At 48.9% G+C, this 12,500-nt stretch overlaps 2 protein-coding genes across 2 annotated transcripts in view; both read right to left on the reverse strand.

Moving 5' to 3' along the window:
• Window positions 1-2,157: 2,157 nt before the first annotated feature.
• On the reverse strand, window positions 2,158-2,976 carry LOC113748351 (anti-sigma-I factor RsgI8-like; the record flags this gene model as incomplete). The annotated part of the gene is made up of 1 exon (XM_027291832.1): window positions 2,158-2,976. A coding segment is annotated over one exon (369 nt), but the record flags the coding sequence as incomplete, so codon positions are not given.
• LOC104939476 (BCL-6 corepressor) overlaps window positions 2,897-12,500 on the reverse strand; it is a 19,510-nt gene continuing 9,906 nt past the window's right edge. The window contains exons 7-12 of the mRNA XM_027291833.1: window positions 10,538-10,663; window positions 8,406-8,572; window positions 8,175-8,320; window positions 7,197-7,274; window positions 5,090-5,276; window positions 2,897-3,952 (exon numbers count right to left, since the gene is read on the reverse strand). Coding sequence (XP_027147634.1) covers window positions 2,983-3,952; window positions 5,090-5,276; window positions 7,197-7,274; window positions 8,175-8,320; window positions 8,406-8,572; window positions 10,538-10,663 — 1,674 coding nt within the window. The 3' untranslated portion in view covers window positions 2,897-2,982. The remainder of the gene's footprint in view (window positions 3,953-5,089; window positions 5,277-7,196; window positions 7,275-8,174; window positions 8,321-8,405; window positions 8,573-10,537; window positions 10,664-12,500) is intronic.

Genomic DNA, 12,500 nt, shown 5'->3' on the forward strand with positions numbered 1-12,500 from the left:
CTTTGGAGGCAGTTAAAACATTCCAGCGACTGTGATTCAGACTGTTTATCATGACTTAACCTCCACACCACACACACACACACACACACAACACACAACACCACACCACACACACACACACCACTTCCTGTGTGCTCGCTCACCTCCTGCTCTGTTCATCTCGCCTCGTTTGCTCGTTCTTTATTTCTCCGGAGAAGATTTTTTCTCTAATGAGGGTCGTTGATGGAGTTCTTTGTGTGTGTGTATGTAAAGCAAGAAATACAGAAAATCACAGATTTTAAAAACTCATCAGTTTAATTAGAATGAAGTATCAATCATCTTCTCCTTTCTCCAGCTCCTCTTCACTCCTGCCATCATGTCCATAGAAGCTGCTGAGCAACCTCTATTCTTCTTCCTGTTGCTCTGAGCTAAACAGCAGCTATCAGACTGAGGGCCGTTCAGAGGTTCTGCTGCTGTGTTCACTAGTTAGACTGGACACTGCGGTTCAGAGGTTCTGTCGCTGTGTTCACTGTTAGATGGACACTGCTGGTTCAGAGGTTCTGTCGCCAGTGTTCACTGTTAGACTGGACATGCCGGTTCAGAGGTTCTGTCGCTGTGTTCACTGTTAACTGGACACTGCGGTTCAGGATTCTGTTGCTGTGTTCACTGTTAGACTGGACACTGCCGTTTCAGAGGTTCTCGCCATGTTCACTGTTAGGACTGGACACTGCTGGTTCAGAGGTTCTGTCGCGTGTTCACTGTTAGACTGGACACTGCTGTGTTCAGAGGTTCTGTTGCTGTGTTCACTGTTAGACTGGACACTGCCGGTTCAGAGGTTCTGTGCTGTGTTTCACTGTTAGACTGGACACTGCTGGTTCAGGGTTCTGTCGCATGTTTACTGTTAGACTGGACACTGCTGGTTCAGAGGTTCTGTCGCTGTGTTCAATGTTATTAGATGGACACTGCTGGTTCAGAGGTTCTGTTGCTGTGTTCACTGTTAGACTGGACACTGCCGGTTCAGAGGTTCTGTCGCCGTGTTCACTGTTAGACTGGACACTGCTGGTTCAGAGGTCGTCGCTGTGTTCACTGTTAGACTGGGCACACTGCGGTTCAGAGGTTCTGCTTGCTGTGTTCATGTTGACTGGACACTGCCGGTTCAGAGGTTCTGTTTGCCGTGTTCCTGTTAGACTGGACACTGCCGGTTCAGAGGTTCTGTCGCTGTTGTTCACTGTTAGACTGGACATCCGCGTTCAGAGTTCTGGCTGTGTTCACTGTTAGACTGACACTGCGGTTCAGAGGTTCTGCTGCTGTGTTCACTGTTAGACTGGACACTGCCGGTTCAGAGGTTCTGTCGCTGTGTTCACTGTTAGACTGGACACTGCCGGTTCAGAGGTTCTGCTGCTGTGTTCACTGTTAGACTGGACACTGCCGGTTCAGAGGTTCTGTCGCTGTGGTCACTGTTAGACTGGGACACTGCTGGTTCAGAGTTCTGTTGCTGTGTTCACTGTTAGACTGGACACGCGGTTCAGAGGTTCTTTGCTATGTTCACTGTTAGACTTGACACTGCTGGTTCAGAGGTTCTGTCGCTGTGTTCCATGTTAGCTGGACACTGCTGGTTCAGAGGGTTCTGTTGCTGTGTTCACTGTTAGACTGGACACGCCGGTTCAGATTGTTCTGTCGCCATTTCACTGTTAGACTGGACACTGCTGGTTCAAGTTCTGTCGCTGTGTTCACTGTTAGACTGGACACTGCCTGTTCAGAGGTTCTGTTGCTGTGTTACTGTTAGACTGGACACTGCGCGTTCCGAGAGGTTCTCTGCTGTGTTCACTGTAGACTGGCACTGCAGGTTTCAGAGGTTCTGTTCCGTGTTCACTGTTAGACTGGACACTGCCGGTTCAGAGGTTCTGTCACTGTGTTCACTGTTAGACTGGACACTGCCGGTTCAGAGGTTCTGTCGCCGTGTTCACTGTTAGACTGGACACTGCCGGTTCAGAGGTTCTGTTGCTGTGTTCACTGTTAGACTGGACACTGCCGGTTCAGAGGTTCTGTCGCTGTGTTCACTGTTAGACTGGACACTGCCGGTTCAGAGGTTCTGTTGCTGTGTTCACTGTTAGACTGGACACTGCCGGTTCAGAGGTTCTGTCGCTGTGTTCACTGTTAGACTGGACACTGCTGGTTCAGAGGTTCTGTTGCTGATGTTTAATATTTAAGATGTTTAATAAAGAGCCACCCAAACAGAAACAGAAACTCATTTCATCATCAGAGCGGATCTCCTCCACCTGCTTCTCACCACAGGTGAGCTTGATGTCCCCTGTGCAGCTCTGCCCACGTCACAGGTAAGGTTTGAGTGCAGGGGACAACCAGTGACGGTGACAGCTCTTCAGATTTATTGGACAATAAATATTTTGGTGACAGGAAGCCGAGTACAAAACGACACAAGCACATGACAGGAAGTGACGGCGTTTACAAAGAACAGACTCGACACCGCCAACGTCCTCATGAATAAAAAAGATGTATTTACAGGATACATGATGCACACGTGACGACGTTCTGTCTTTGTCAGCGTACAAACACGTTTATTTACAACATTCACACGTCAGTTGTGTTGTCTGGCTCCTCTCGTGGTTGTTATGACCTTGTTTTGACCTGGGCGCCCTTCACCGGCTCTTTCTTCATGTCTCCGTGGATGGCACCTCCCCCCACTTTCATCCCAAGATCGCTGATGTGGACTCTGATGTTGGCCAGGTTCCTCTGCAAGTCAGCATCCATCTTCACAGTCTTACCTGCTCGGTCCTGGTTCTCACAGTTAGCCTCTCTCTTTACTCCATGCTGTTCCAATGTGCTAGCGTCCAGGGTAGCGCTTGGCTTGGCAGGGCTCGGGTTGGCGGGGCTCGGGTTGGCGGGGCTCGGCTTGGCGGGGCTCGGCTTGGCGGGGCTCGGGTTGGCAGGGCTCGGCTTGGCGGGGCTCGGCTTGGCGGGACTCGGGTTCCCTGCATTGTTACTTCACAGTCGTTCCCAAACACGACCGTCGACTGAAGGACCTGGGTTTGTGGAGTCCTGAACCCTGCCCGTCTGACTCCCTTGAGTTTGTCGTGTCCACGTGTTAGCAACCGGTGCACCAGTCGAGTTTGCTGGATCAGCGGGGTTCTTACTTTGGACTCGCTGTGGTTCTGACCCGGCGGCGTCCACTCTGCTGTCAGAATTCAAAGCGCTTCGACTTCGCAGTCGCTGTGGTTGCCACATGCTAGCACCAAGTGCTAAGTTGGACCTGACGGAGGCGTCTGGAGTGGGTTTATTTCCTTGTTCCCACGTGGAGTTCACTTTAGAGTCCGGAGTAGCAGAATTAGGGTTCACAGTGTCCTTACTACGTCGTTGTTGTAGTTGTTCCCACACACTGGAGTCGATCTTAGAGTCCGGAGTAGCAGAGTTACAGATCCAGGTATTCTTACCTTGTTGTCTTTGTGGTTCCCGCATGTTAGCGTTCAGCGTCGCATGTGGTGCCGCTGCATTTGCGTCCATTTTGGTTTTCAGTTTAGCTGCCAGAGCAGAATATCCCAGATGTTTAAGACCGTGCAAGTGTCCGGACTCTGAACCAGCTTGTCGCTGTGGCGCTAACAATGGTGGAATGCGTTGTAGTGGTCTTAGTGGCAGTCTCGGTGGTGGTGGTGGAGTTGGAGGTGGCGAAGATTCCAGCGAGTCCCAACGAGTGTCCACAAACTCTAGCGAGGAGCCAAGCATGCCGGCCAGCTCAGGGGTGGCCTCAACCAGCTCCAAGAGGTCCATGACGTCTGGTCTGAAGGAGGCCAGCTGTTGCTCATCAGGACCCGTCAGGAGCTGCGACAGGGACACCTGCCGGTAGAACTCGTCCTCAGGGATCGACTGCAAGTTGAGCTGCGGGAAAAGGCGGCGGAAGGACCGAGACGTCATCCGGAGTCGACCCAGGACGTCGGACAGGAGGAGCCAGTTTCTGGGGCTGGAGGAGGAAACACAGGAGTGAGTTCATACACATTTACAGCTGACTTCACTGTTAGTGTCTGAGCGAGCCAGTGTTTATTCTGTTCAAGGGTTTGGCTCTCATTCAAGGATATTCAAGGGTATTCAAGGGTGAGACAAGGGGACACAGGACGGTCGCAGCCTGGAGGGTTTGAACCTGTGAGGTGACGGTGCTAACCAGTGGACGACAAGAGGAACTGCAGTTTGTGTTTCACCTCACAAAGACGGAGGATGATGGTTGAACAGAGAAGATCGAGAATACGGTCGATTTTCAAAATAAAGTCTGTGTGTGTGTGTTAAGCTTACTTTGCCCTTGACACACACACACACACACACACACACACACACAGTGGACAAGACCACATGTTGCTTTAAAGCCAGGTGCTGCTGGAATGTTAAACAACCTAATGAAACCATGTGTGTGTGTGTGTGTGTGTGTGTGTGTGTGTGTGTGGCCTTGTACCCAGGAGGAGTCATTAATACGACATCACACACGAGAGAAGAGGAGAGAAGCGACAGGGGAGGAAGACGAAGTGGAAGCCAATTAGCCGCGTCGCCACGGCGATGCAATCCTCATTAGCGACCTCTCCGTCTGTCCTGCCTCTTTTCTCCCTCACCACGCTTCATCCACTCCCTCCCTCCTCCATCCCATTCTTTCTTTCCCAACATTTCCTCCTCTGTAATTGGACCGAGTGCCAGAAAGAGAGAGATGAGAGACAAAAGGGACGTCTCGGAGACTACGTCCAGGTTTTGGACGTAGTGTCCAGGTTTTAGACAGTCTGCGGGGATGTCTCGGAGACTACGTCCAGGTTTTAGACAGTCTGCGGGGACATCACAGAGACTACGTCCAGGTTTTAGACTTTTAGACAGTTTTAGTCTCCTTCCTTAGGACCCCTGATGTTTACACCCAGTTCCTTTTGTCCTTCCTAGTTCCTTTATCTTTACCTCCAGGTCTTTTTGACCGACCATGTTGAGGACTGCCACCCTTAGTTCCTTCTTTTTGAGCCTCAGTGTTGTAAGCCCTTTCAGGTCTACACCAGGTACTTGTTTCTTCAGTCCTGGTCTATGATTGAAATCCTCTGACAAAACACCTGGATGTTAAATATTTTGAACTCACCCCTGGGACAGTGACACCTGGATGTTGTAGCAGGGGAGCAGTGGCCGGTCAGAAAGCTCAAACTCAAACACCTCCCTTCTGGCTTGTTGCTCCTCATCCTCATCCTCTTCTATGTCCTCCACCTCCTCCTCCTCTGGCCCCGGAGGGTCAGCAAGAATGTTATACACTCCTTCCTCGCTGGACGGCTCTGTAAACACACAAAAAACAGAATGACAGTGAATAGACTTCAGTCCTAACTGGTTTAGCGATAGTTCCTTCAGTCCTAACTGGTTTAGCGGTAGTTCTTTCAGTCCTGACTGGTTTAGCAGTAGTTCCTTCAGTCCTAACTGGTTTAGCGGTAGTTCTTTCAGTCCTGACTGGTTTAGCGGTAGTTCCTTCAGTCCTAACTGGTTTAGCGGTAGTTCTTTCAGTCCTGACTGGTTTAGCGGTAGTTCCTTCAGTCCTAACTGGTTTAGCGGTAGTTCTTTCAGTCCTGACTGGTTTAGCGGTAGTTCCTTCAGTCCTAACTGGTTTAGCGGTAGTTCCTTCAGTCCTGACTGGTTTAGCGGTAGTTCCTTCAGTCCTAACTGGTTTAGCGGTAGTTCCTTCAGTCCTGACTGGTTTAGCGGTAGTTCCTTCAGTCCTGACTGGTTTAGCGGTAGTTCCTTCAGTCCTGACTGGTTTAGCGGTAGTTCCTTCAGTCCTGACTGGTTTAGCGGTAGTTCCTTCAGTCCTGACTGGTTTAGCGGTAGTTCCTTCAGTCCTGACTGGTTTAGCGGTAGTTCCTTCAGTCCTGACTGGTTTAGCGGTAGTTCCTTCAGTCCTAACTGGTTTAGCGGTAGTTCCTTCAGTCCTGACTGGTTTAGCGGTAGTTCCTTCAGTCCTGACTGGTTTAGCGGTAGTTCCTTCAGTCCTGACTGGTTTAGCGGTAGTTCCTTCAGTCCTAACTGGTTTAGCGGTAGTTCCTTCAGTCCTGACTGGTTTAGCGGTAGTTCCTTCAGTCCTGACTGGTTTAGCGGTAGTTCCTTCAGTCCTAACTGGTTTAGCGGTAGTTCCTTCAGTCCTGACTGGTTCCACGGTAGTTCCTTTAGTTCTGACTGGTTTAGCGGTAGTTCCTTCAGTCCTAACTGGTTTAGCGGTAGTTCCTTCAGTCCTGACTGGTTCCAGCGGTAGTTCCTTCAGTTCTGACTGGTCCCAGCGGTAGTTCCTTCAGTCCTAACTGGTTTAGCGGTAGTTCCTTCAGTCCTGACTGGTTTAGCGGTAGTTCCTTCAGTCCTGACTGGTTTAGCGGTAGTTCCTTCAGTCCTAAGTGGTTTAGCGGTAGTTCCTTCAGTCCTGACTGGTTTAGCGGTAGTTCCTTTAGTTCTGACTGGTTTAGCGGTAGTTCCTTCAGTCCTAACTGGTTTAGCGGTAGTTCCTTCAGTCCTGACTGGTTCCAGCGGTAGTTCCTTCAGTTCTGACTGGTCCCAGCGGTAGTTCCTTCAGTCCTAACTGGTTTAGTGGTAGTTCCTTCAGTTCTGACTGGTCCTAGCGGTAGTTCCTTCAGTCCTAACTGGTTTAGCGGTAGTTCCTTCAGTTCTGACTGGTTCCAGTGGTAGTTCCTTCAGTTCTGACTGGTTTAGCGGTAGTTTCTTCAGTCCTGACTGGTTCCAGCCGTAGTTCCTTCAGTCCTAACTGGTTTAGTGGTAGTTCTTTCAGTTCTGACTGGTTCCAGCAGTAGTGCCTTCAGTTGTGACTGGTTTAGCGATAGTTCCTTCAGTCCTGACTGGTTCCAGCGGTAGTTACTTCAGTTCTTACTGGTTCCAGCGGTAGTTCCTTTAATCCTGACTGGTTCCAGCGGTAGTTCCTTCGGTCCTGACTGGTTCCAGCGGTAGTTCCTTCACTTCTGACTGTTTCCACCGGTAGTTCCTTCAGTTATGACTGGTTCCAGCGGTAGTTCCTTCAGTTCTGACTGGTTTAGCGGCGGTTGCTTCAGTTGTGACTGGTTTAGCAGTAGTTCCTTTAGTCCTGACTGGTTCCAGCGGTAGTTCCTTCAGTCCAAACTGGTTTTAGCTATCTCCCCCGTTTATCCCATCTATGTCCCCTGATTAGACTCTGCATGATTGAGTGTGTTTGTGTGGAAACTCACCGCACACTGAGCTGCCATAAAACTCCCAGCAGATTCCTGGGTCGCCCTCTGACCTTCCTTGGAGGTCAGACAGATAGTCTGCAAGACAAGGGGAGAGAAACAGCGAGTTAGTGGCTTTTGTGGTTGATCAAAGAGATGACCAATCAGAGAGGATGAAGGCAGCAAGATGAAAACAACACACACACACACACACACACACACAGTAAAAAATGGGAAAAAGAAGAAGATGAGTGTTTGTGCTCAGACGGTGCCGGCTTGTCGCCGTGGCGCTTGGCGCTGAGTAGACGGATGCTGGCAGGAGTGTGTGTGTGTGTGGCGGTAAGCTGTTCTGGGATTCGACAGCCAAGCCTCATTAAACCCCTCTGGAGAGAGAGAACAAATACAGGCAGCGAGTGGTAATCAGAAGGGCTGGCGAACACACACTTTCCTTTCATCTATTTCCTCCTTGTTTACTCCGTTCCTCTCATTCACACTTAATCCGTTTCCCTCTTTGTTCTTTCTTTCTTTATATTCCTTCATTATGACGAGCTTTAAGCGCTCTCTGAAGTTCCGTCTGAGTTCTGGTCTCGGCTGTCCAGAGAAGACCAGGTTCCTGCTGGACTCCAGCTGCTGCTCCAGAACACATCTGGTTTTTGACTCATGCATCATGAAACTGGTTTAATTTTCTCTGATCATACGATCAGCTGCTTATTGTTGTAACTTAAGGTCGAAGACACTCATGAGAGACAAAAGAGAGAGAAAAGACAGACTGCTATCATCTGTTTTAAAGTATGGCGGGTATTTTGATCTTATGACTTTGTTCCTGTTACCTTGAGACTTTGTTCCTGTTACCTTCAGACTTTGTTCCTGTTATCTTCAGACTTTGTTCCCGTTATCTTCAGACTTTGTTCCCGTTACCTTGAGACTTTCTTCGGTTTTGATAATGAAGAGGCTACACACACACACACACACACACACACACACATTTTCCCATCCTACCCTCCAGAAAGGTTTCCATGGCAGCGCTGTGCGTCATGTTGATTGGTCCTCGTCCAGAGTAGGAGGTGAGGGTGGGGTCAGCGCCGCAGGCCAGCAGGAAGCGCACCACCTCCAGGTGGTCATTCTCCACGGCGTCATGCAGCGGTCTGAAACAGGAAACAGAATCAATCAGCCCAATTGATTTACACACATCATCACACGTCATCCCTGAACAGCTGATTCACCTCGTACCTGGTTCCATCCTGAGCGCTGCAGTTCAGGTCAGCTCCGTGCTCCACCAGGTGGCGTACGATCCCCAACCAGCCACGGGCGCAGGCCTCATGCAGGGCGCAGTACCCGGCGTTGTCTCGATGATTTACGTCACAGAGCCGCCGCTCAAGACAGTACAACACCACCTCCTGGACAGGAGACATGCGGACAACAGGTGAGACCAAAGACACCGGACGCCCCAAAATATCCCCCAGTACAGTTCTTCTTTACTTCCCCATTTTTATGTCAGATCGTGGATATTGATTGGTGTTTACAGTAGCTAATAGCGAGTGTGTACTCCGCTGTACGTTGCAGCGACAAAGCTGACCAAGCTAAAACAGTTAGACAGGAAGCACTCCACTCTGGCAGCGTCAGAAAAGAGAAAGCGTTTCATTGGATGTAAAATGAAGACGCGCCCCCCGAGACAATAATGTTTTATCAGGAAATAACAAACTCTAAAATACCATGAAGAACACCTGAAAACACTGAAAACACTTTGTGTCAGTGTTGGACAGACACTGGAGGAAAATAACATGTCGATGCTGAAAGAAAAATTCCACGTGAAAAGAAGCCGTAGAGACAAAGACCTCCCTCTCTGCGTCTGCTCTCAAACTGATTGCAGCTAAAAAAAAACGCTGTGTGTGTGTGTGTGTGTGTGTGTGTGTGTGTGTGTGTGTGTCGTGATGGATGACGGCTTCATTTGCAAACTGAGCTCGTTAGCTTCACCGCTACACCTCAATGAGAGAGAGAGCGCGGGCGAACGAGGCAGGGTGACACTTGTGAGGCGAGACGAGCTGTCACATGGTACATGAAATATTCACACTGTGCCTACACACACACACACACACACATACAGTTTTCTGCCTCCAAAACGTCAACTGAATTTCAATAAAGGACGTCTGTGCTCTACCAGAATCCACTAGATCATACCTGCTGTAATGTGTGATATAATGTAAATATAGATGTAATATGTCCTCATGGTGGCACCACAAGGTGAGGTTGAGGTTTACCTTTGAGGTAAAATGAGGTTTGTCTTTGAGGTAAACTGAGGTCTGTCTTTGTGGTAAAATGAGGTTTGTCTTTGAGGTAAAATGAGGTTTGTCTTTGTGGTAAAATGAGGTCTGTCTTTGAGGTGAAATGAGGTTTGTCTTTGAGGTAAAATGAGGTCTGTCTTTGAGGTAAAATGAAGTCTGTCTTTGAGGTAAAATGAGGTCTGTCTTCCGGGTAAACTGAGGTTTGTCTTTGAGGTAAAATGAGGTATGTCTTTGAGGTGAAATGAGGTTTGTCTTTGAGGTGAAATGAGGTCTGTCTTTGAGGTGAAATGAGGTTTGTCTTTGAGGTAAAATGAGGTCTGTCTTTAGGGTAAAATGAGGTTTGTCTTTGAGGTAAAATGAGGTCTGTCTTTGAGGTAAAATGAGGTTTGTCTTTGAGGTAAAATGAGGTCTGTCTTTGAGGTAAAATGAGGTCTGTCTTTGAGGTAAAATGAGGTCTGTCTTTGAGGTAAAATGAGGTCTGTCTTTGAGGTAAAATGAGGTCTGTCTTTGAGGTAAAATGAGGTCTGTCTTTGAGGTAAAATGAGGTCTGTCTTTGAGGTAAAATGAGGTCTGTCTTTGAGGTAAAATGAGGTCTGTCTTTGAGGTAAAATGAGGTCTGTCTTTGAGGTAAAATGAGGTCTGTCTTTGAGGTAAAATGAGGTCTGTCTTTGAGGTAAAATGAGGTCTGTCTTTGAGGTAAAATGAGGTCTGTCTTTGAGGTAAAATGAGGTCTGTCTTTGAGGTAAAATGAGGTCTGTCTTTGAGGTAAAATGAGGTCTGTCTTTGAGGTAAAATGAGGTCTGTCTTTGAGGTAAAATGAGGTCTGTCTTTGAGGTAAAATGAGGTCTGTCTTTGAGGTAAAATGAGGTCTGTCTTTGAGGTAAAATGAGGTCTGTCTTTGAGGTAAAATGAGGTCTGTTGTTGAGGTAAAATGAGGTCTGTCTTTGAGGTAAAATGAGGTCTGTCTTTGAGGTAAAGGGTAAAATGAGACTTCCTGAAGTTAAGTTTCAAAATAAGAGAGGATAGATATTCAGGATTTTAATCCGCCCACTCCAGCCGTGTGTGTTTGTTTTTCGTTACCTCATATCCGAGGCGGGCGGCGCGCTGCAGCAGCGTCTCTCCAGCGTTTTTGTTCACGATGAGTCGTCGAACTTCAGGAGGGGGAGGTCGACAGGTCGGCGAGCAAGACGGGTCGTACGGAGAGACCTGTGTGTGTGTGTGTGTGTGTGTGTGTGTTGTGTGTGTGTGTGTGTGTGTGTGTGTGTGTGTGTGAGAGAGAGACATTTAAAGTGATTAGCGTGTGTGCGTGGCGACACACACACACACACACACACACACACAGAACAGGCACTCGCTCTCTTTCTACATCCATCACTGTCAGAAACACACAAACGTCTGCCACGTACGCACACACACACACACACACACACACACACACACACACAGCCCTAGTTTTCCAGGCTCAGTTGAAAATAGCGCTGTCACCACCTCTGCTCCCACGACTCTGTTTTTGTGTTTGAAGCCCGAGGCTGATGACAGGAAGCTCAGGAAGAGGAGGAGAGGATTCATCTTAAAGTCAAACTGTGTTCTCACATCACCACACGCTAACAGAACCAGGCTCAGCAGTCGGACCGGGTTGAAGCACAGCCTCTGAGACCAACAGGGAATAATGTTACAGTACCGAGGTGATTTACAGACTTTATGATGGAAACATTGATCAGTAGCAGCAGTCCAAACCCGGCAAGAAAACCAACTCTGCTGTGTTCACTGTTAGACTGGACACTGCCGGTTCAGAGGTTCTGTCGCTGTGTTCACTGTTAGACTGGACACTGCCGGTTCAGAGGTTCTGTTGCTGTGTTCACTGTTAGACTGGACACTGCCGGTTCAGAGGTTCTGTCGCTGTGTTCACTGTTAGACTGGACACTGCCGGTTCAGAGGTTCTGTCGCTGTGTTCACCGTTAGACTGGACACTGCCGGTTCAGAGGTTCTGCTCGGGCCGGCTGCTGTTTTAGATCAGTGTGGAGTTCCACAGAACTTCATCATAGACCCTCGATGAGAGAAGACGATGAACATCTTGATAATACTCGTGCTGCAGATGAAGTTTATTTTATTCAGAACGCATTAAATTATATATCTCATAATTCTATATATATATTTAATCATTTAAATATTTCAGCGCTGTGTTCAGGCCATGAAGCGCTGCCTCGCCAAGCTGCCGGCTGACGCCACGGCAACAGTCTCCGCTGCTTAGCAGCCAGACAGCATGTTAATGTGTGTGTCTGTGTGTGTGTGTGCATGTTAATGTGTGTGTCTGTGTGTGTGCATGTTAATGTGTGTGTGTGTGTGTGTGCATGTTAATGTGTGTGTGTCTGTGTGTGTGCATGTTAATGTGTGTGTCTGTGTGTGTGCATGTTAATGTGTGTGTGTGTGTGCATGCGTGTGTGTGCATGCGTGCGTGCGCAGGGCGTCTGTCAAACGAAGCCGCTCGCCGCCATGCATCGACAAACAGGATGCGAGCTTTGCCCCGAGGTGTGTGTGTGTGTGTGTTTCAGTGTGTGTGTGTGTGTGTTTCAGTGTGTGTGTGTTTTCTAGCACAGCAAACAAACAAGGAGGAGGCGGGTCGAGCAAGAGCGAGTGAGACTGTGTGTGTGTGTGTGTGTGTGTGTGTGTGTGTGTGTGACAGCGCCCTCGCTGCCCCGAGGAAATCTCCAGTGAAGCAGCTGTCAAAATGGCACAAGAAGCCACCGCACACACACCACACACACACAGACACACAGACACACACACACACAGCACACACACACACAGCACACACAGACACACAGACACACACACACAGACACACAGACACACAGACACACAGCACACACACACACAGCACACACAGACACACACACACACACAGACACACAGACACACACACACACAGCACACACAGACACACACAGACACACACACACACAGACACACACAGACACACACACAGACACACACAGCACACACACACAGACACACACACAGACACACACACACACACACACAG

Source organism: Larimichthys crocea, chromosome XIX (assembly GCF_000972845.2).
Source record: "Larimichthys crocea isolate SSNF chromosome XIX, L_crocea_2.0, whole genome shotgun sequence".
Lineage (NCBI taxonomy): Eukaryota > Metazoa > Chordata > Actinopteri > Sciaenidae > Larimichthys > Larimichthys crocea.